Below are 22,652 nucleotides of genomic sequence, written 5' to 3'. Positions count from 1 at the left end.
TGTTTCTCAATGGAATGTATTTTTGTTGAGAATTATGAAATATTTCTTTAAATGCTAGCCACGGCTTATCTACTGCTATACCTTTTAATCTATTTTTCCAATCTACCTTGGCCAACTCGCCCCTCATACCTATGCAATAGGCTTTATTTAAGTTTAAGACTCTAGTTTTGGACTGAGGCAAGTCACTCTCAAAATTAACGTAAAATTCTATCATATTATGATCACTCTGCCCCAGAGGATCCTTTACTATGAGATTGCTAATTAACCCTGTCTCATTACACAATACATGATCTAAAATAGCCTGTTCCCTGGTTGGGTCCATGACATATTGTTCTAGGAAACTGTCCCAAATGCATCCCATGAACTCATCCTCCAGACTGCCTTTGCCAATTTGATTTGTCCAGTCTATATGAAGATTAAATTCCCCCAAGATTATTGCATTACTTTTGTTGCAAGCTCCTGCTATTTCTTGATTAATATTCTGTCCAACGGTATAGCTACGGTTAGGAGGCCTTTATACTACTCCTACCAGTGTTTTCTGCCCCTTGTTATTACTTCGCTCCTTATTCTACTTCCTGATCTTCTGAGTCGAGATCCTATCTCGCTTCCGCTTTTCAAAATGATGGCCATGGGATCTTTTACACCCACCTGAGAGGGCAGATGGGGCAGCGGTTTAATGTCGCATCTGAAAGATGGCACCTCTGACAGAGCAGCTCTCCCTCAGTACTGCCCTGGAGTGTCAGCCCAGATTGCGTGCTCAAGTCTCCAGAGTGGGACTCAAACCCATGACCTTCTGACTCTAGAGGTGAGAGTGTCACCCACTGAGCCAAGGCTGACCCCTCTTAAACTCCAGCCTAGTTACTGGGGTTATTAGCAGCATCTTCAAACCGCCCCCCCCCGACCCCGTAATTGCCATTATTAACACAGAACAGTCCTTCATGTGATTAACAGCAGAATGGGATCAGTGCGCTCAGGTGTGAACTCGCTGGTGTCTCAGCAGGTGAGATGACCTGGTGAATCACTTTTCACACACTGAAAAGGGGAACGGCCTCTCCCCAGTGTGAGTGCGCTGGTGTCTCAGCAGGTCATATGAACTGGTGAATCCCTTTTCACACACTGAGCAGGGGAATGGCCTCTCCCCAGTGTGAGTGCGCTGGTGTCTCAGCAGGTCATATGAACTGGTGAATCCCTTTTCACACACTGAGCAGGGGAACGGCCTCTCCCCAGTGTGAGTGCGCTGGTGTCTCAGCAGGTCATATGAACTGGTGAATCCCTTTTCACACACTGAGCAGGGGAACGGCCTCTCCCCAGTGTGAGTGCGCTGGTGTCTCAGCAGGTCATATGAACTGGTGAATCCCTTTTCACACACTGAGCAGGGGAACGGCCTCTTCCCGGTGAGCGTGAACTGGTGTTTCCGAAGATTGGATGAGTGCATAAACCTCTTCCCGCAGTGAGAGCAGCTGAACGGCCTCTCCCCGGTGTGGATGCGTCGATGCTTCTTCAGGTCTTTGGAGCATTTGAAACTCTTGTCGCAGTCGGAACATTTAAACGGCCTCTCGTCAGTGTGAACCAGCTGGTGTTCCCGCAGAGAGGTGAGACGAGTGAATCCTTTCCTGCACTCGGAGCAGGAGAACGGCCACTCATCAGTGTGAACCAGCTGGTGTTCCCGCAGAAAGGAGGGACGAGTGAAACCTTTCCCGCACTCGGAGCAGGAGAAGAGCCTCTCATCAGTGTGAACTCGCTGGTGTTCCCGCAGAGAGGTGAGACGAGTGAATCCTTTCCCGCACTCGGAGCAGGAGAACGGCCTCGCGTCAGTGTGAACCAGCTGGTGTTCCCGCAGAAAGGTGAGATGAGTGAATCCTTTCCCGCACTCGGAGCAGGAGAACGGCCTCTCGTCAGTATGAACCAGCTGGTGTTCCCGCAGAGAGGAGGGACGAGTGAATCCTTTCCCACACTCGGAGCAGGAGAATGGCCTCTCGTCAGTGTGCCCACTTTCGTGCACCAGCAGAGTGTGGGACTGGACAAATCCCTTCCCGCACACGGAGCAGGTGAACGGCCTCTCCCCGGTGTGATGTCGCTGGTGTATCACCAGGTTCCATGACTTAGCAAACCTCTTTCCGCACTGAGAACAGCTGAACGGCCTCTCCCCAGTGTGAATGCGTTGATGCCTCGACACATCCTCGGCGCTTTTAAAGCTCTTCTCACAGTCAGGGCACTTATAGGGTCTCTTGTCAGTGTGAACTCGCTGGTGCACCTGCAGAGAATAAGAATGGCTGAATCCCTTCCCACACACGGAGCAAGTGAACGGCCTCTCCCCGGTGTGTACTCGCTGGTGTGCCCGCAGGGAGCCTGAATGAGCGAATCCCTTCCCACACACGGAGCAAGTGAACGGCCATTTCACGGAGTGACTGCGTTGATGAGTCTCCAGCTCGGAGAGGCAACTGAATCCTATCCCGCATTCCCAACATTTGCATGGACTCTCCTCGCTTTGGTTACACTTGTGCCTCCCCAGGCTGCACCTTCGGTTGAATCCACATCCACACACAAGACACGTGTGCAGTTTGCCCGCACTCTGATTGCTGCTTTCCGCTTCCATATGTCGATGATATTCAGCTCCTGATGAATCGAGTGACTCTGTCAGATCGTCGTGTGAAGTTTGCGTTAAGCTGCCCGTCTGCAATTCCTCCCCTTGCAAGAGACGGTAAAAGAGGTTTATATAAGTAATTAATGTAAATACAGGAGAGAAAATAAAGAAAGACTGGTCTTTATAAAGCGCCTTTCACGAGCAACGGTTTTACAGCCAATGAAGTACTTTTTGAAGTGTAGTCGCTGTTGTAATGTGGGAAACACTGCAGTCAATTTGCATGATAAATAATGCCCAGGACACCAGGGATAACTCTCCTGTCCTTCTTCAAAATAGTGGGATCTTTTATGACCACCTGAATGTCTTATCCGAAAGACGGCCCTCTGACAGTGCGGCGCTCCCTCAGTACTGCCCCTCCTACAGTGCGGTGCTCCCCCAGTACTGCCCCTCCGACAGTGCGGCGCTCCCTCAGTACTGCCCCTCCGACAGCGAGGCGCTCCCTCAGTACTGCCCCTCCGTCACTGCGGCGCTTCCTCAGTATCGTCCTTCCGACAGTGCGGCGTTCCCTCAGTACCGCCCCTGCGACAATGCGGTGCTCCCTCAGTATCGCCCCTCCGACAGTGCGGCGCTCCCTCAGTACCGCCCCTCCGACACTGCTGCGCTCCCTCAGTACTGCCCCTCCAACTGCTGCACTCCCTCAGTACCGCCCGTCCGACTGGGCCGCACCCCCTAAGCACTGCCCCTCCGACAGTGCGGCGCTTCATCGGCACTGCCCCGGAGCGTCAGCCTAGATTTATGTGCTCGAGTCCCTGGAGTGGGGACTTTGAATCCACAACTTTCTGACTCCATGTGCTACCAACTGGCTGGCTCGCAAGGTGTTTCACATCCTTGCTAAAGTGCGGTGGCCAGGGGAATTGTCACTGTCCCTTTAATCAGAAGAACACACGAGAGGGGGGAGGGAGTCCCTTTAAATGTGGAGGGGGATGGAGTCCCTTTAAATGTGGAGAGGTTGGGTGTCCCTTTAAATGTGGAGGGGGAGGGAGTCCCTTTATGAACATAAGAGCATAAGAAATAGGAGTAGGAGCAGGAGTAGGCCATACGGCCCCTCGGGCCTGCTCCGCCATTCAATAGGATCATGGCTGATCTGAATCTAGACTCACGTCCACTTCCCTGCCCTCTCCCCGTAACCCCTAATTCCCTTATCAGCTAGGAAACTGTCTATCTCCATTTTAAATTTATTTAATGTCGCAGCTTCCACAGCTCTCTGGGGTAGCAAATTCCATAGATTTACTACCCTCTGAGTGAAGAAGTTTCTCTTCATCTCAGTTTTGAAAGGGCAGCCCCTTATTCTAAGATTATGCCCCCTAGTTCTAATCTCACCCATCAGTGGAAACATCCTCACCGCATCCACCCGATCAAGGCCCCTCACAATCTTATATGTTTCGATAAGATCGCCTCTCATTCTTCTGAACTCCAATGAGTAGAGGCCCAACCTACTCAACCTTTCCTCATACGTCAACCTCCTCATCTCTGGAATCAACCGAGTGAACCTTCTCTGAACCACCTCGAGAGCAAGTATATCTTTTCTTAAATATGGAAACCAAAACTGGCAGTATTGCAGGTGTGGCCTCACCAATACCCTATATAACTGCAGCAAGACTTCCCTGTTTTTATACTCCATCCCCCTTGCAATAAAAGCCAAGATTCCATTGGCCTTCCTGATCACCTGCTGCACCTGCATACTAACTTTTTGTGTTTCATGCACCAGGACCCCCAGATCCCTTTGTACTGCAGCACTTTGCAGTTTCTCTCCATTTAGATAATAACTTTCCCTTTGATTTTTTCTGCCAAAGTGCATAACCTCACACTTTCCAACATTATATTGCATCTGCCAAATCTCTGCCCACTCACTTAGCCTGTCTATGTCCTTTTGCAGGTTTTTTCTGTCCTCCTCACTCACTGCTTTCCCTCCCATCTTTGTATCGTCGGCAAACTTGGATATGTTGCACTCGGTCCCTTCCTCCAAATCGTTAATATAGATTGTAAAGTGTTGGGGTCCCAGCACTGACCCCTGCGGAACACCACTAGTTACTGATTGCCAGCCCGAGAACGAACCATTTATCCCAACTCTTTGTTTTCTGTTAGATAGCCAATCTTCCACCCATGCCAGTATATTACCCCCAATCCCGTGATTTTTTTATCTTGATCAGTAATCTTTTGTGTGGAACCTTATCAAATGCCTTTTGGAAGTCCAAATACACTACATCCACTGGTTCCCCTTTACCCACCCTGTATGTTACATCCTCAAAGAATTCGAGCAAATTTGTCAAACATGGCTTCCCCTTCGTAAAACCATGCTGACTCTGTCTTCATAGAGTCATAGAGTCATAGAGTCATAGAGTTATACAGCACGGATAGAGGCCCTTCGGCCCATCGTGTCCGCGCCGGCCATCAAGCCCTGTCTAATCTAATCCCATATTCCAGCATTTGGTCCGTAGCCTTGTATGCTATGGCATTTCAAGTGCTCATCCAAATGCTTCTTAAATGTTGTGAGGGTTCCTGCCTCCACAACCCTTTCAGGCAGTGAGTTCCAGACTCCAACCACCCTCTGGGTGAAAAAGTTCTTTCTCAAATCCCCTCTAAACCTCCCGCCCTTTACCTTGAATCTATGCGCCCTAGTTATTGACCCTTCTACTAAGGGAAAAAGCTCCTCAGTATCCATCCTATCTATGCCGCTCATAATTTTGTACACCTCAATCATGTCCCCCCTCAGCCTCCTCTGCTCCAAGGAAAACAAACCCAATCTGCCCAGTCTCTCTTCATAGCTGAAGCGCTCCAGCCCTGGTAACATCCTGGTGAACCTCCTCTGCACCCTCTCCAAAGCGTTCACATCCTTCCTGTAGTGTGGCGACCAGAACTGCACACAGTATTCCAGCTGTGGCCTAACCAGTGTTTTATACAGCTCCATCATAACCTCCTTGCTCTTATATTCTATGCCTCAGCTAATGAAGGCAAGTATCCCATATGCCTTTTTTACCACCTTATCCACCTGTTCCGCCGCCTTCAGGGATCTGTGTACTTGCACACCCAGATCCCTCTGACCCTCCATCTTGCCTAGGGTCTTACCATTCATTGTGTATTCCCTTGCCTTGTTAGTCCCCCCAAAGTGCATCACCTCGCACTTTTCCGGGTTAAATTCCATTTGCCACTGTTCCGCCCATCTGACCAACCCATCTATGTCCTATTAAATTATGTTTATCCAAATGCTCTGTTACTGTTTCCTTAATAATGGACTCCAACATTTTGCCAACCACAGATGTTAGGCTAACTGGTCTATAGTTTCCAGCTTTTTGTCTACTTCCCTTCTTAAATAAGGGTGTTACATTAGCAGTTTTCCAATCTGCCGGGACCTTTCCTGAGTCCAGGGAGTTCTGGAAAATGATCACCAATGTATCCACAATCCCTACTGCCACTTCTCTCAAGACCCTAGGATGTAGGCCATCAGGTCCGGGGGATTTATCCACCTTAAGTCCCATTATTTTACTGAGTACCAATTCTTTAGTGATTTTAATCATCTTTAGCTCCTCCCCCCCATTGCCCCCTGTTTGTCCAGTGTTGGGATATTTTTAGTGTCCTCTACTGTAAAGACTGATACAAAATATTTGTTCAGCGTCTTTGCCATCTCCATGTTCCCCACCACTAGTTTCCCGGTCCCATCCTCTAAGGGACCAATGTTCACTTTAGCCACCCTTTTTCTTTTTATATAGCTGTAGAAATTCTTGCTATCTGTTTTTATATTTTTTGCTAGTTTACTTTCATAATCTATCTTCCCTTTCTTAATTAATCTTTTAGTTATTGTTTGCTGGCTTTTAAATGCTTCCCAATCTTGTATCCTCCCACTAGATTTGGCTAATTTATATGCCCTTGTTTTCATTCGAATACTATCCTTTATTACTTTACTAAGCCACGGATGGCTGTCTTTTCTTTTACTCCCCTTTTTCCTCAGTGGAATATATTTTTCTTGAAAGTTCTGAAATATCTCCTTGAATGTACACCACTGCTCATGTACCGTCTTACACCTTAATCTATTTTCCCAGTCCACTTTAGTCAACTCTGCTGTCATACCTTCATAGTCTCCTTTATTTAAGCTTAGTATGCTGGTTTGAGATCCAACTCTCTCACCCTCCAACTGAATTTGGAATTCAACCATGTTATGGTCACTCATTCCAAGCGGATCCTTTACTAGGATATTTTTTATTAATCCTGTCTCATTACACAGGACCAGATCTAAGATTGCCTGCTCCCTGGTTGGTTCAGTAACATACTGCTCAAGGAACCCGTCCCTAATGCACTCTATGAACTCTTCCTTAAGCTTGGTACGCTGGTTTGAGATCGAATGTGGAGGGGGGTGGCTGTCCCTTTAAATGTGGTGGGAGAGTGGGTGTCCCTTTAAATGTGGAGGGGGTGCGTGTCCCTTTAAATGTGGAGGGGGTGGGTGTCCCTTTAAATGTGGAGGGGGTGGGTGTCCCTTTAAATGTGGAATGGCTGCCTGTCCCTTTAAATGTGGAGAGGCGGGGCCGCGCATGCTCATTCGACCTCACCACAACACCAGGCTGCCAGTGCGCCTGCGCGGGGCCTCCGGGGAGCAAACGGAAGACCGGGCCTGGGGAAGAGGCGGAATCAGCGGCCGGGGTAAAGTAACGTGTTGGGGAATCGATTTAAATCGAGGTGAGGGGGGAGCGGAGAGCGAGATTATAAAGTAAAATACGAGAAAAACCGAACCTGAGAGGCGGGCGGGACCTCCACGGACGCCAAACGGACCGGATTGAACCGCGGCGGGTGGCGGAGTGAGCCGGAGCAATGTGATTCTGACTGACGGGAGCGCTGACCAATAGGAAGAGGGCTTCGCTGAGAGGACTGAACTGAGCGGCCTGATCCTCCAACCAATGGTGGCGCGGCTAGGGGGCGTGACCTTCCTCCCCGGCGCTGAGGCTGGGGCCCGATTATGACGTCATCAGCAGAAGCGGCCCATTCAGGTGGATGGAGGCCCGGCACCGGCCTGTGACTGACGGCAGCTCCAACCAATAGGAAGAGGGCTGAGGTGGGAGGACTGAACTGGGCGGCCTGGTCCTCCAAGCAATGGCGGCGCGGCAAGGGGGCGGGGCCTCCTCTCCAGCTCAGGTGCGCTGGGGCCGATTGTGACGCGCTGTCCCCAGGTGAGAGCAGCTCAGTCAGCACAGAGCTGGGGCTGGAATCTGGGAGAGGGGCCGCAGGCAGCGGGCCTGGCAAAGGGGCACAAGCTTCACAATACAAGCTGCTTTCAAATGCACAATTGTTTCCTACAGACAGCCTTGGTCACTCTGGAAAAAAAGCTGTTTAACAATTCATCATAACTCCCCTGCTTTAGGAGAGGTGTAGAGTACAAAAGCAAGGAAGTTATGATGAAACTGTGTAAAAGACTGGAGTCAGCTGTGGCTCAGTGGATAGCAGAGTCAGAAGGTTGTGGGTTCAAATCCCGCTCCAGGGACTTGAGCACATAAAGCGAGGCTGACACTCCAGTGCGGTGCTGAGGGAGCGCCGCACTGTCGGAGGGGCAGTACTGAGGGAGCACCGCACTGTCGGAGGGGCAGTACTGAGGGAGCACCACACTGTCGGAGGGTCAGTACTGAGGGAGCGCTGCACTGTCGGAGGGGCAGTACTGAGGGAGCGCCACACTGTCGGAGGGGCAGTACTGAGGGAGCGCTGCACTGTCGGAGGGGCAGTACTGAGGGAGCGCCGCATTGTCGGAGGGTCAGTACTGAGGGAGTGCTGAACTGTCGGAGGGGCAGTACTGAGGGAGCAGTGCACTGTCGGAGGGGCAGTACTGAGGGAGCGCCGCACTGTCGGAGGGGCAGTACTGAGGCAGTGCTGCAATGAGATGGGCAGTACTGAGGGAGCGCCGCACTCTCGGAGGGGGAGTACTGAGGGAGTGTCGTAGGGTCAGTTCTGAGGGAGCGCCGCACTGTCGGAGGGGCAGTGCTCAGGGAGCACCACACTGTCGGCGGGGCAGTACTGCGGGAGCGCTGCAGTGTCGGAGGTGCGGTCTTACGGATGAGACGTTAAACCGAGGCCCCCGTCTGCCCCCTCAGGTGGACGTAAAAGATCCCGTGGTGCTATTTCGAAGAAGTTATCCCCGGTGTTTTGAGCCCAATATTTATCCCTCAATCAACATGACGAAAAAACAGATTATCTGGCCCTTTTCACATTGCTGTTTGTGGAAGCTTGCTGTGCGCAAATTGGCTGCCGCGTTTCCCACATTACAACAGTGACTGCACTTTAAAAGTACTTCATTGGCTGTAAAGCGTTTTGGGACGTCCGGTGGTCGTGAAAGGCAGTTAAGAAGGCAAATGGTATGCTGGCCTTCATTACAAGGGAATTTGAATACAGGAGTAAAGAAGTCTTACTCCAATTATATCATCTTCTTAGGCAGTCCTTCGGAACCGAGAATGACTTGCTTACACAATAAAAATGAGTTCTCAGGTGACTGATGAGTTCACACAGGTGGGGCAGATGGTAGTTGAAGGGGCGGGTGGGTGGGGTGCTTGAGTTGACGTGCACTCCTTGCACTTGGCTTCCGCTTGCTCCCGGCGAGGAGACTCGAGGTGTTCGGTGCCTTCCCGGATGCGTTTTCTCCACTTTGTGCGGCCTTGGGACACGGATTCCCAGGTGTCAGTGGGGATGTTGCACCTTTTCAAGGAGGCTTTGAGGGTGTCCTTGAAGCGTTTCCTCTGCCCACCTGGGGCTCTCTTGCCTGGCCGGAGCTCCGAGTAGAGCGCTTGTTTTGGGAGTCTCGTATCGGGCATGTGGACAATGTGACCCGTCCATCGGAGCTGATTGAGCGTGGTCAAAGCTTCGATCCTGGGTATGTTCGCCTGAGCGAGAACACTGACGTTGGTGCGTCTATCCTGCCAATGGATTTGCAGGATCTTGCGGAGGCAGCGTTGGTGGTACCTCTCCAGTGCACCTCAAATCACTGGAGAGGTACCACCAATGCTGCCTCCAATTATATAGGGCCTTGGTGAGACCTCACCTGGAGTACTGTGTACAATTTTGGTCTCCTTACCTAAGGAAGGATATACTTGCCATACAGGGAGTGCAACGAAGGTTCACGAGATTGATTCCTGGGATAGTGGGACTGTCAGATGAGAATAGATTGAGTAAACTAGACCTGTATTCTCTTGAATTCAGAAGAATGAGAGGGGATCTCATTGAAGCATACACAATTATTACAGGGCTTGATAGGGTGGATGCTGGGAGAATGTTTCCCTTGGCTGGGGAGTCTAGAACCAGGGGCCACAGCCTCAGGATAAAGGGTCGGCCATTCAGGACTGAGATGAGAAGAAATTTCTCCACACAGAGGGCGGTGAATCTTTGGAATTCTCTACCCCAGAGGCCTGTGGAGGCTCAGTCATTGGGTATATTCAAAACAGAAGTCGATAGATTTCTGACGAGTAAGAGCATCAAGGGATATGGCCGGTGAATGGAGTTGAGGCAGAAGATCAGCCATGATCTCATTGAATGGCGGAGCAGGTTCGAAGGGCCGAATGGCCAACTCCTGCTCCCATTTCTTATGTTCTTATGAAAGCAAGTCTTTCTTTCTTTCTTATTGTGTCCAATTCTGGGCACCGCACTTTAGGAAGGATGTGAAGGCCTTAGAGTGGCTGCAGAAAAGTTTTACCAGAATGGTACCAGGGATGAGGGACTTGAGTTACGGGGAGAGACTGGAGAAGCTGGGATTGTTCTCCTTGGAGCAGAGAAGGTTAAGGGGAGATTGACCAGAATAGTACCAGGGATGAGGGACTTCAGTTATGTGGAGAGACTGGAGAAGCTGGGGTTGTTCTCCTTAGAGCAGAGAAGGTTGAGAGGAGATTTGATGGAGGTGTTCAAAATTGTGAGGGGGTCTGGACAGAGTAGAATGAGGGAAACTGTTCCCATTGGTGGAAGGCTCGAGAACCAGAGGACACAGATTTAAGGTGATTGTCAGAAGGTCCAAAGGCTCCTCACAGCTTACTGTCCCAACTAGCTTTGTATCATCACAAACCACTCTGGGTACAGGTATATTGTGTATCAGTAAAACAGTCCGTGACTACACAAACCACTCTGGGTACAGGTATATTGTGTATCAGTAAAACAGTCCGTGACTACACAAACCACTCTGGGTACAGGTATATTGTGTATCAGTAAAACAGTCCGTGACTACACAAACCGCTCTGGGTACAGGTATATTGTGCATCAGTAAAACAGTCCGTGACTACACAAACCACTCTGGGTCCAGGTATATTGTGTATCAGTAAAACAGTCCGTGACTACACAAACCACTCTGGGCCCAGGTATATTGTGTATCAGTAAAACAGTCCATGACTACACAAACCACTCTGGGTACAGGTATATTGTGTATCAGTAAAACAGTCCGTGCCTACAGAAACCGCTCTGGGTCCAGGTATATTATGTATCAGTAAAACAGTCCGTGACTACACAAACCACTCTGGGTACAGGTATATTGTGTATCAGTAAAACAGGTTTATTAAGCATTAAACATCCGGTACAAAGAAGTAGTACTTAACAAGAAGATAGTCACAGTCTGTTGGTTCAAACCCCGGCGTTCCTCCCGAGTGAGCGCGGCGCAAGTCTCCTGATGTACCTTGCTGTGTTCCGTTGACCCATGCGCGCTTCCTTGGGATCTTGCTGTGTTCTGTTGACCGAAGCTCCTATCAATCTCTGGTAACACGGTGCGCTGCTTTCGATGTTCAAAACCTGTATCTTTCTACCCTTTTCCCTCTCGTTTTGCCTACGTGGCAGTAATTAACCCTCTAACACCTGGTAAAAAGTCTTGCTCCCTCGTTACCCATCTTATGACCTTGTTTGATCCTTCTGACTTTTTCTCTCTGCATAACAAAGTACCCTTATCTCAGATCTTCACTTTTCACAGAACACTTCCTAGAATGTTGACAAAACAGTCGGTCCATCTGAAAGCTGGACCAATGAAGGACGTCTCCAACTCTTATCTATCTCTCTAGTTTTTATCTCTTTAAGCATAATATTGCTGAATTCCTCGTCTCCATAAACTTAGCACAACATTCTATTACTACAGAGCTTTTTAGTCAGGTTGGCATAATCCAAGATGGGGTCCAAGATGGCGCCCGAGACGGTCCGGCGCTAGTGCGCTCTCCCTGCTTCGGCTGGCCCACTCTCCTGTCGGGTATGCGGACAATGGGACACATCCATCGGAGCTGAACGAGCGTGGTCAAAGCTTCAATGCTGGGGATGTTGGCCTGAGCAAGAACACTGACGGTGCGTCTATCCTGCCAACGAATTTGCAGGATCTTGCGGAGGCAGCGTTGGTGGTACCTCTCCAGTGCACCTCAAATCACTGGAGAGGTACCACCAACACTGCTTCCAGTTATATAGGGCCTTGGTGAGACCACACCTGGAGTACTGTGTTCAATTTTGGTCTCCTTACCTAAGGAAGGATAAACTTGCCATAGAGGGAGTGCAACGAAGGTTCACGAGATTAATTCCTGGAATAGCAGGACTGTTGTATGAGAAGAGATTGAGTAAACGAGACCTGTATTCTCTTGAATTCAGAAGAATGAGAGGGGATCTCACTTAAGCATATCAAATTATTACAGTGCTTGATAGGGTGGATGCTGGGAGAATGTTTCCCTTGGCTGGGGAGTCTAGAACCAGGGGCCACAGCCTCAGGATAAAGGGTAGGCCATTCAGGACTGAGATGGGAAGAAATTTCTTCACACAGAGGGTGGTGAATCTTTGGAATTCTCTACCCCAGAGGGCTGTGGAGGCTCAGTCATTGGGTATATTCAAAACCGAAGTCGATAGATTTCTGACTAGTAAGGGCATCAAGGGATATGGCGATAGGGCCGGTGAATGGAGTTGAGGCAGAAGATCAGCCATGATCTCATTGAATGGCGGAGCAGGCTCGAAGGGCCGAATGGCCGACTCCTGCTCCTATTTCTTATGTTCTTATAAGTGCAAGTCTTTCTTTCTTTCTTATTTTGTCCAATTCTGGCCACCGCACTTTAGGAAGAATGTGAAGGCCTTAGAGAGGCTGCAGAAAAGATTTACCAGAATGGTACCAGGGATGAGGGACTTCAGTTATGTTGAGAGACTGGAGAAGCTGTGGTTGTTCTCCTTAGAGCAGAGAAGGTTAAGCGGAGATTGACCAGAATGGTACCAGGAATGAGGGACTTCAGTTATGTGGAAAGACTGGTGAAGCTGGGATTGTTCTCCTTAGAGCAGAGAAGGTTGAGAGCAGATTTGATGGAGGTGTTCAAAATCGTGAGGGGGTCTGGAGAGAGTAGAGAGAGAGAACCAGAGGACACAGATTTAAGGTGATTGTCAGAAGGTCCAAAGGCTCCTCACAGCTTACTGTCCCACCTAGCTTTGTATCATCAGCAAACTTGGATACATTACACTCGGTCCCTTCATCTAGGTCATTAATATAGATTGTAAATAGCTGAGGCCCCAACACTGATCCACGCAACACCCCACTAGATACAGCCTGCCAACCTGAAAAAGATCTGTTTATCCCTGCTCTCTGTTTTCAGTCCGTTAACCAATCCTCTATCCATGCTACTATATTACCCCCAACCCCATGAGCCCTAATCTTGAGTAATAACCTTTTATGTGGCACCTTATCGAATGCCTTTTGGAAATCCAAATATACTACATCCACTGGTTCCCCTCTATCTACCCTGCTAGTTACTTCCTCAAAAAACTCTAATAAATTTGTCAAACACGATTTCCTTTCCATAAAACCATGTTGACTCTGCCTAATCATGTTATGATTTTCTAAGTGACTTGATACCACTTCCTTAACAATGGATTCCAGCATTTTCCCGATGACTGATGTAGCTTTCAAAAGCTCTTGTAATAATGTGTCCGTGACTACACAAACCACTCTGGGTCCAGGTATATTGTGTATCAGTAAAACAGTCCGTGACTACACAAACCACTCTGGGTCCAGGTATATTGTGTATCAGTAAAACAGTCCGTGACTACACAAACCACTCTGGGTACAGGTACATTGTGTATCAGTAAAACAGTCTGTGACTACACAAACCACTCTGGGTCCAGGTATATTGTGTATCAGTAAAACAGTCCGTGACTACACAAACCACTCTGGGTACAGGTATATTGTGTATCTGTAAAACAGTCCATGACTACACAAACCATTCTGGGTACAGGTATATTGTGTATCAGTAAAACAGTCCGTGACTACACAAACCGCTCTGGGTCCAGGTATATTGTGTATCAGTAAAACAGTCCGTGACTACACAAACCACTCTGGGTACAGGTATATTGTGTATCAGTAAAACAGTCCGTGACTACACAAACCGCTCTGGGTCCAGGTATATTGTGTATCAGTAAAACAGTCCGTGACTACACAAACCATTCTGGGTACAGGTATATTGTGTATCAGTAAAACAGTCCGTGACTACACAAACCGCTCTGGGTCCAGGTATATTGTGTATCAGTAAAACAGTCCGTGACTACACAAACCACTCTGGGTCCAGGTATATTGTGTATCAGTAAAACAGTCCGTGACTACACAAACCACTCTGGGTCCAGGTATATTGTGTATCAGTAAAACAGTCCGTGACTACACAAACCGCTCTGGGTACAGGTATATTGTGTATCAGTAAAACAGTCCGCGACTACACAAACCACTTTGGTCCAGGTATATTGTGTATCAGTAAAACAGTCCGTGACTACACAAACCGCTCTGGGTACAGGTATATTGTGTATCAGTAAAACAGTCCGTGACTACACAAACCACTCTGGGTACAGGTATATTGTGTAGCAGTAAAACAGTCCGTGACTACACAAACCACTCTGGGTCCAGGTATATTGTGTATCAGTAAAACAGTCCGTGACTACACAAACCACTCTGGGTCCAGGTATATTGTGTATCAGTAAAACAGTCCGTGACTACACAAACCACTCTGGGTCCAGGTATATTGTGTATCTGTAAAACAGTCCGTGACTACACAAACCGCTCTGGGTACAGGTATATTGTGTGTCAGTAAAACAGTCTGTGACTACACAAACCACTCTGGGTACAGGTATATTGTGTATCAGTAAAACAGTCCGTGACTACACAAACCACTCTGGGTACAGGTATATTGTGTAGCAGTAAAACAGGTTTATTAAACATTAAACATCCGGTACAAAGAAGTAGTACTTAACAAGAAGATCGTCACAGTCTGTTCGTTCAAACCCTGGTGTTCCTTCCGAGTGAGTGCGGCGCAACTCTCCTGATGTACCTTGCTGTGTTTCGTTGACCCATGCGCGCTTCCTTGGGATCTTGCTGTGTTCTGTTGACCGAAGCTCCTATCAATCTCTGGTTACACGGTGCGCTGCTTTTGATGTTCAAAACCTGTATCTTTATACCCTTTTCCCCCTCGTTTTGCCGACATGGCAGTAATTAACCCTCTAACACCTGGTAAAAAGTCTTGCTCCCTCGTTACCCATCTTATGACCTTGTTTGATCCTTCTGACTTTTTCTCCATGCATTACAAAGTACCCTTATCTCAGATCTTCACTTTTCACAGAACACTTCCTAGAATGTTGACGACAGTCGGTCCATCCGATAGCTGGACCAATGAAGGACGTCTCCAACTCTTATCTATCTCTCTAGTTTTTATCTCTTTAAGCATAATATTGCTGAATTCCTCGTCTCCATAAACTTAGCACAACATTCCATTACTTCAGTAATTTTAAACAGAGGTTTTTAGTCAGGTTGGCATAATCCCATCCTGCTTTGCTCTCAGCCAGTCTCCATTTTATACAGGCTTTTAGGATCTTAACATACAATTTCACATATTATAGTTATATTAGAATGGTTATCGAATCTTAATAATGTTTACTAAATCCCACAGGTACACCCTATCCTACATATCCCCACCTTGAGGGCGAGGCATTTGCCGACCCCTCAAAACTAAAATCTTACATATGGATTATTTTTCTTCCGTTTATGTAACTCTAACATGTTCTGGGCTGTGATCATATTTAAATGTGATTGGGCATTGGACTTTAGGTGTTTCAGGTAGCAGGTGTAGAATAGTAAGCACATCATTACTACAAGTTGGGATATGACCAGTACATGGGAAATTATCCTAATCCAATGAGGAATTTCCATGTTTGTCCCTATGTTGTCTTATTAGTCCTAACAAATTTTGACTCCCTACCTTGTGACATTTGTGTTTAACTGGGTAGATCTTAAACAAACTTCTGATCTTACATAGTTCAAAGTTTTACTACATGGGTTACATATCTCAAATACAAAATCATTACAAGTTGGAGAACAACCAGAGCGTGTGAAATAATAGGAGCCTAAGGGCATGCTGATGTATTAAGCCCAATATCCCACCAGTGTGTGTTGTCCCTTATGCTTTCAATTTCAATATCCATTCTCCAGTTGTCTTGCTCCAAAACATAAAAAATGCTTTAGGGAGGAGTTCAGTCGTAACATGAGCTCACTGAAACCCTCAAACAATAGGGGAATGTCGGGTCTGAATTGTGCCACATAACTGTGCAGCTCGTACTTAAAAACGTGTTGGTTGATGGGACAGGTCCTGTTAGACCCGTAAAGCATGGTAGTTGTGGTGGTAGTGACACAGGAGGCACCACCAAAATCACCTCATACTGGATTCGTACTGGTTTTTCCCACGCTCTGTTACCTACAAAACACAATTATTAGTCACAGTTAAATTCAGTCTTACAATCATTTCAAGCGACATTACAGTTTCACATCTACTTCCTGATCTTCCAAGTCGAGATCCTTTCTCCCTTCCGTTTTTCAAAATAGCGGCCACGGGATCTTTTACACCCACCTGAGAGGGCAGACGGGGCAGCGGTTTAACGTCACATCTGAAAGATGGCACCTCTGACAGGGCAGCTCTCCCTCAGTACCGCCCTGGAGTGTCAGCCTAGATTACGTGCTCAAGTCTCCAGAGTGGGACTCAAACCCACGACCTTCTGACTCGAGAGGTGGGAGTGTCGCTCACTGAGCCAAGGCTGACCCCTCTTAAACTCCAGCCTAGTTACTGGGGTTATTATCAGCGTTTTCAAACCGCCCCCCCCCCCCGACAACCCCGTAATTGCCATTATTAACACAGAACAGTCCTTCATGTGATTGACAGCAGAATGGGACCAGTGCGCTCAGGTGTGAACTCGCTGGTGTCTCAGCAGGTGAGTTGAAGTGGTGAATCCCTTTTCACACACTGAGCAGGGGAACGGCCTCTCCCCAGTGTGAGTGCGCTGGTGTATCCGAAGAGTGGATGAGTGCGTAAACCTCTTCCCGCAGTGAGAGCAGCTGAACGGCCTCTCCCCAGTGTGAGTGCGCTGGTGTATCCGAAGATTGGATGAGTGCTTAAACCTCTTCCCGCAGTGAGAGCAGCTGAACGGCCTCTCCCCAGTGTGAGTGCGCTGGTGTATCAGCAGGTGAGATGGACTGGTGAATCCCTTTTCACACACTGAGCAGGGGAACGGCCTCTTCCCGGTGTGGGTGAACTGGTGTCTCCAAAGATTGGATGAGTGCGTAAACCTCTTCCCGCAGTGAGAGCAGCTGAATGGCCTCTCCCCAGTGTGAGTGCGCTGGTGTGTCAGCAGGTGAGATGGACTGGTGAATCCCTTTTCACACACTGAGCAGGGGAACGGACTCTTCCCGGTGTGCGTGAACTGGTGTTTCCGAAGACTGGATGAGTGCGTAAACCTCTTCCCGCAGTGAGAGCAGCTGAACGGCCTCTCCCCGGTGTGGATGCGTCGATGCTTCTCCAGGATCTTGGAGCATTTGAAACTCTTGTCGCATTCGGAACATTTAAACGGCCTCTCATCAGTGTGAACCAGCTGGTGTTCCCGCAGAGTGGAGGGATGAGTGAATCCTTTCCCACACACGGAGCAGGTGAACGGCCATTTCACAGAGTGACTGCGTTGATGAGTCTCCAGCTTGGAGAGGCAACTGAATCCCTTTCCGCATTCCCGACATTTGCACAGATTCTCCTCGCTTTGGTTACACTTGTGCCTCCCCAGGCTGCACCTTTGGTTGAATCCACGTCCACACACAAGACACGTGTGCAGTTTGTCCGCACTCTGATTGCTGCTTTCCGCTTCCATATGGCGATGATATTCAGGTCCTGATGAATCGAGTGACACTGTCAGATCGTCGTGTGAAGTTTGCGTTAAGCTGCCCGTCTGCAATTCCTCCCCTTGCAAGAGACAGTAAAACAGGTTTATATAAATAATTAATGTAAATACAGCAGAGAAAATAAAGACTTCCAAAAGGCATTTGACAAGGTGCCACAGAAAAGATTACTGCACAAGATAAAAAAACCACGGGATTGGGGGTAATATACTGGCATGGGTGGAAGATTGGCTATCTAACAGAAAACAGAGAGTTGGGATAAACGGTTCATTCTCGGGTTGGCAATCAGTAACTAGTGGTGTTCGGCAGGGGTCAGTGCTGGGACCCCAACTCTTTACAATCTATATTAACGATTTGGAGGAGGGGACCGAGTGCAACATATCCAAGTTTGCCGACGATACAAAGATGGGAGGGAAAGCAGTGAGTGAGGAGGACATAAAAAACCTGCAAAAGGACATAGACAGGCTAAGTGAGTGGGCAGAGATTTGGCAGATGCAATATAATGTTGGCAAGTGTGAGGTTATGTACTTTGGCAGAAAAAATCAAAGAGCAAGTTATTATCTAAAGGGCGAGAAACTGCAAAGTGCTACAGTACAAAGGGATCTGGGGGTCCTGGTGCATGAAACACAGAAGGTTAGTATGCAGGTACAGCAGGTGATCAGGAAGGCCAATGGAATCTTGGCTGTTATTGCAAGGGGGATGGAGTATAAAAGCAGGGAAGTCTTGCTTCAGTTATACAGGGTATTGGTGAGGCCACACCTGGAATATTGCGTACAGTTTTGCTTTCCATATTTAAGAAAAGATATACTTGCTCTCGAGGCGGTTCAGAGAAGGTTCACTCGGTTGATTCCAGAGATGAGGGGGTTGACGTATGAGGAAAGGTTGAGTGGGTTGGGCCTCTACTCATTGGAGTTCAGAAGAATGAGAGGCGATCTTATCGAAACATATAAGATTGTGAGGGGGCTTGATCGGGTGGATGCGGGGAGGATGTTTCCACTGATGGGTGAGATTAGAACTAGGGGGCATAATCTAAGAATAAGGGGCTGCCCTTTCAAAACTGAGATGAGGAGAAACTTCTTCACTCAGAGGGTGGTAAATCTATGGAATTTGCTACCCCAGAGAGCTGTGGAAGCTGCAACATTAAATACATTTAAAATGGAGATAGACAGTTTCCTAGCAGATAAGGGAATTAGGGGTTACGGGGAGAGGGCAGGGAAGTGGACGTGAGTCCAGATTCAGATCAGCCATGATCCTATTGAATGGCGGAGCAGGCCCGAGGGGCCGTATGGCCTACTCCTGCTCCTACTTCTTATGTTCTTATGAAAGACTGGCCTTTATACAGCGCCTTTCACGACCAACGGTTTTACAGCCAATGAATTACTTTTTGAAGAGTAGTCGCTGTTGTAATGTGGGAAACACTGCAGCCAATTTGCATGATAAATAATGGCCAGGACACCGGGGATAACTCTCCTGCCCTTCTTCGAAATAATGGGATCTTTTATGTCCACCTGAACGTCTCTTCCGAAAGACGGCCCTCCGACAGTGCGGCGCTCCCTCAGTACTGCCCCTCCGACAGTGCGGGGCTCCCTCAGTACTGCCCCTCCGCCAGTGCGGGGCTCCCTCAGTACTGCCCCTCTGACAGTGCGGCACTCCCTCAGTACTGCCCTTCCGACAGGGCACCGCCCCTCCGACAGGGCGGCGCTCCTTCGGCACTGCCCCGGAGCGTCAGCCTAGGTTTATGTGCTCGAGTCCCTGGAGTGGGGACCTTCAACCCACAACTTTCTGACTGAGAGATGAGGGTGCTCTCAACTGAGCCACTAGCTGGCTCTCAAGGTCTTTCACATCCTTGCTAAAGTGCGGTGGTGGGGGGAATTGTCACAGACCCTTTAATCAGAAGAACACACGAGAGGGGGGAGGGAGTCCCTTTAAATGTGGAGGGGGTGGTGTCCCTTTAAATGTGGAGGGGGTGGGTGTCCCTTTAAATGTGGAGAGGGTGGGTGTCCCTTTAAATGTTGAGGGGGTGGGTGTCCCTTTAAATGTGGAGAGGCGGGGCCGCGCATGCTCATTCGGGCCCACCACAAAACCAGACTGCCAGTGCGCCTGCGCGGGGCCTCCGGGGAGCAGACGGAAGGCCGGGCCCAGGGAAGAGGCGGAATCAGCGGCCAGGGTAAAGTCAAGAAACGATAGCAAAATACTGCAAATGTTGGAAATCCGAAATAACAACAGAAAATGCTGGAAAAACTCAGCAGGTCAGGCAACATCCGTGGAGAGAAATTTGAGTTGACGCTTTAAATCGAGGTGAGGTGAGGGAGCGGAGCGCGAGATTATAAAGTAAAATACGAGAAAAACCAGACCTGAGAGTCGGGCGGGCGGGACCTCCGCGGACGCCGAACGGAGCGGATTGAGCCGCAGCAATGTGATTTTGACTGACGGGAGCGCTGACCAATAGGAAGAGAGCTGAACTGGGCGGCCTGGTCCTCCAACCAATGGCGGCGTGGCTAGGGGGCGGGACCTTCCCTCCCTCCCCGGCGATGGTGGGCGGGGGCCCGATTCTGACGTCATCAACGGAAGAGGCCAATTCAGGTGGATGTAGGCTGGCCCGGGCCTCTGACTGACAGGAGCTCTGACCAATAGGAAGAGGGCTGAGGTGGGAGGACTGAACTGGGCGGCCTGGTCCTCCAACCAATGGCGGCGCGGCAAGGGGGCGGGGCCTCCTCTCCAGCTCAGGTGCGCTGGGGCCGATTGTGACGCGCTGTCCCCAGGTGAGAGCAGCTCAGTCAGCACCGAGCTGGGGCTGGAATCTGGGAGAGGGGCCGCAGGCAGCGGGCCTGGCAAAGGGGCACAAGCTTCAGAATACAAGCTGCTTTCAAATGCACAGTTGTTTCCTACACACAGCCTTGGTCACTCTGCAAAAAAAACTAAATTCATCATAACTCCCCTGCTTTAGGAGAGGCGTAGCGTGCAAAAGCAAGGAAGTTATGATGAAACTGTGTAAAAGACTGGAGTCAGCTGTGGCTCAGTGGATAGCAGAGTCAGAAGGTTGTGGGTTCAAGATAGACTTGCACTTATAAGAACATAAGAAATAGGAGCAGGAGTAGGCCATTCGGCCCCTCGAGCCTGCTCCACCATTCAATGAGATCATGGCTGATCATCCAAATTCAGTACCCTGTCCCTGCCTTCTCCCCATATCCCTTGATCCCTTTAGCCTTAAGAAATATATCCAACTCTTTCCTGAATATATTTAATGAATTGGCCTCAACTGCCCAGTGTGGCAGAGAATTCCACAGGTTCACCACTCTCTGGGTGAAGAAATTCCTCCTCATCTCTGTCCTAAATGGCTTACCCCTTATCCTTAGACTGTGACCCCTGGTTCTGGACTCCCCGACCATCAGGAACATCCTTCCTGCATCTAGTCTGTCTAGTCCTGTTAGAATTTTATAAGTTTCAATGAGATCCCCTCTCATTCTTCTAAACTCCAGCGAGTATAAGCCCAATCGACCCAATCGAAGTGTGAGGTGATGCAACATCTGCAGTATTTTGCTATCGTGAGGTGATGCATTTTGGCGTTTATTTATTTATTTATTTATTTATTCCAACTCTCCCCATATCCCTTGATCCCTTTAATCCCATGGTAGTTTTCGAAGGGCCAATGAATTTTGTCCCGGATTATTGTCTCTAAAAATTTCCCCACCACCGACGTTAGGCTGACTGGCCTGTAGTTGCCGGGTTTATCCCTCTCCCCTATTTTAAACAGGGGTGTAACATTTGCAATCCTCCTGTCCTCTGGCACCACCCCCATGTCCAAGGAGGATTGGAAGATTGTGGCCGGAGCCTCCGCAATTTTCACCCCTACTTCCCTCAGTAACCGAGGACAAATCCCATCTGGACCGGGCGACTTTTCTACTTTGAGGTTTGCCAACCTTTGAAGTCCCTCCTCTTTATCTATTTGTATCCTATCCAGTATCGCTCCGGCCTCCTCCTTTACTGCTACATTGGCAGCATGCTCTTCTCCAGTGAAGACAGATGCAACGTTCTCATTTAATCCCTCAGCCCAGCCCTCTGCCTCCACAAGACAATCTCCCTTTAGGTCCCCAATCAGCCCCTCCCTTCCTTTGACTGCTCTTTTACTATTTAAGTGTTTATAAAAGACTTTTGGGTTCCCTTTTATGTTAGCTGCTAATCTGTTCTCAGACTCTCTCTTTGCCCCTCTTATTCCATTGTTTAGATCTCCTCTGTACTTTCTATATTCAGCATGATTCCCCACTGTATTATCAACCTTACATTTGTCATAAACCTTCTCTTTCTCTCTCACTTTAACCTCTATCTTTAGTCATCCAGGGAGCTCTAGCTTTGGATGCCCTTCCTTTCCCCCTCATAGGAATGTGTCTGCTCTGTACCCGAACCAGCTCCTCTTTGAAGGCCTCCCATTGGTCATTTACTGTTTTGCCTCCCAATTTTTGACTCCAATCCACCTGGGCCAGATCCCTTTTCCTCTCACTGCAGTTAGCCCTCCTCCAGTTAAGTATTTTCACGCTTGATTGTTCTTTGTCCTTTTCCCCAACGATTCTAAACCTGATGATATTATGATCACTGATCCCCTAAATACTCTCCCACTGAAACACGCTCCACGCGCCCCACTTCATTCCCCAGAACTAGATCCAGCTCTGCTTCCTTCCTCATTGGGCTGGAAACACACTGATCCAGAAAGTTCTCTTGTACACATTTCAAGGATTCCTCCCCAATTTGCCCTTTACACTGTTACTATCTATATTCCCATAATTGAAGTCCCCCATTATCACTACTCTGTAATTCTTGCATCTTTCTGTAATTTGCCTGCACATTTGCTCCTCTATCTCCTCCCCACTA

The 22,652-nt window shown here is 48.7% G+C and overlaps 2 protein-coding genes across 2 annotated transcripts; both read right to left on the bottom strand.

Annotated features, from left to right (window-relative positions):
• Window positions 1-1,018: 1,018 nt before the first annotated feature.
• On the bottom strand, window positions 1,019-3,433 carry LOC147083843 (uncharacterized). Its single transcript, XM_085980105.1, has 2 exons — window positions 3,421-3,433; window positions 1,019-2,448 (listed from the first exon to the last, which is right to left on the bottom strand). The coding sequence occupies exons 1-2, from the start codon at window positions 3,431-3,433 to the stop codon at window positions 1,019-1,021; spliced, it is 1,443 nt and encodes a 480-aa protein (XP_085836231.1).
• An 11,357-nt stretch (window positions 3,434-14,790) lies between these two features.
• LOC147083842 (uncharacterized) lies at window positions 14,791-17,770 on the bottom strand. Its single transcript, XM_085980106.1, has one exon. The coding sequence runs from the start codon at window positions 17,756-17,758 to the stop codon at window positions 16,805-16,807; it is 954 nt and encodes a 317-aa protein (XP_085836232.1). The 5' UTR covers window positions 17,759-17,770; the 3' UTR covers window positions 14,791-16,804.
• Between the last annotated feature and the right edge of the window lie 4,882 nt (window positions 17,771-22,652).

The sequence above is a fragment of the Somniosus microcephalus genome, unplaced genomic scaffold (assembly GCF_052327205.1).
Source record: "Somniosus microcephalus isolate GS21.2 unplaced genomic scaffold, FLI_Smic_1.0 scaffold38, whole genome shotgun sequence".
NCBI classification, from domain to species: Eukaryota; Metazoa; Chordata; class Chondrichthyes; order Squaliformes; family Somniosidae; genus Somniosus; species Somniosus microcephalus.
This window is presented reverse-complemented; position numbering and strand designations above follow the sequence as displayed.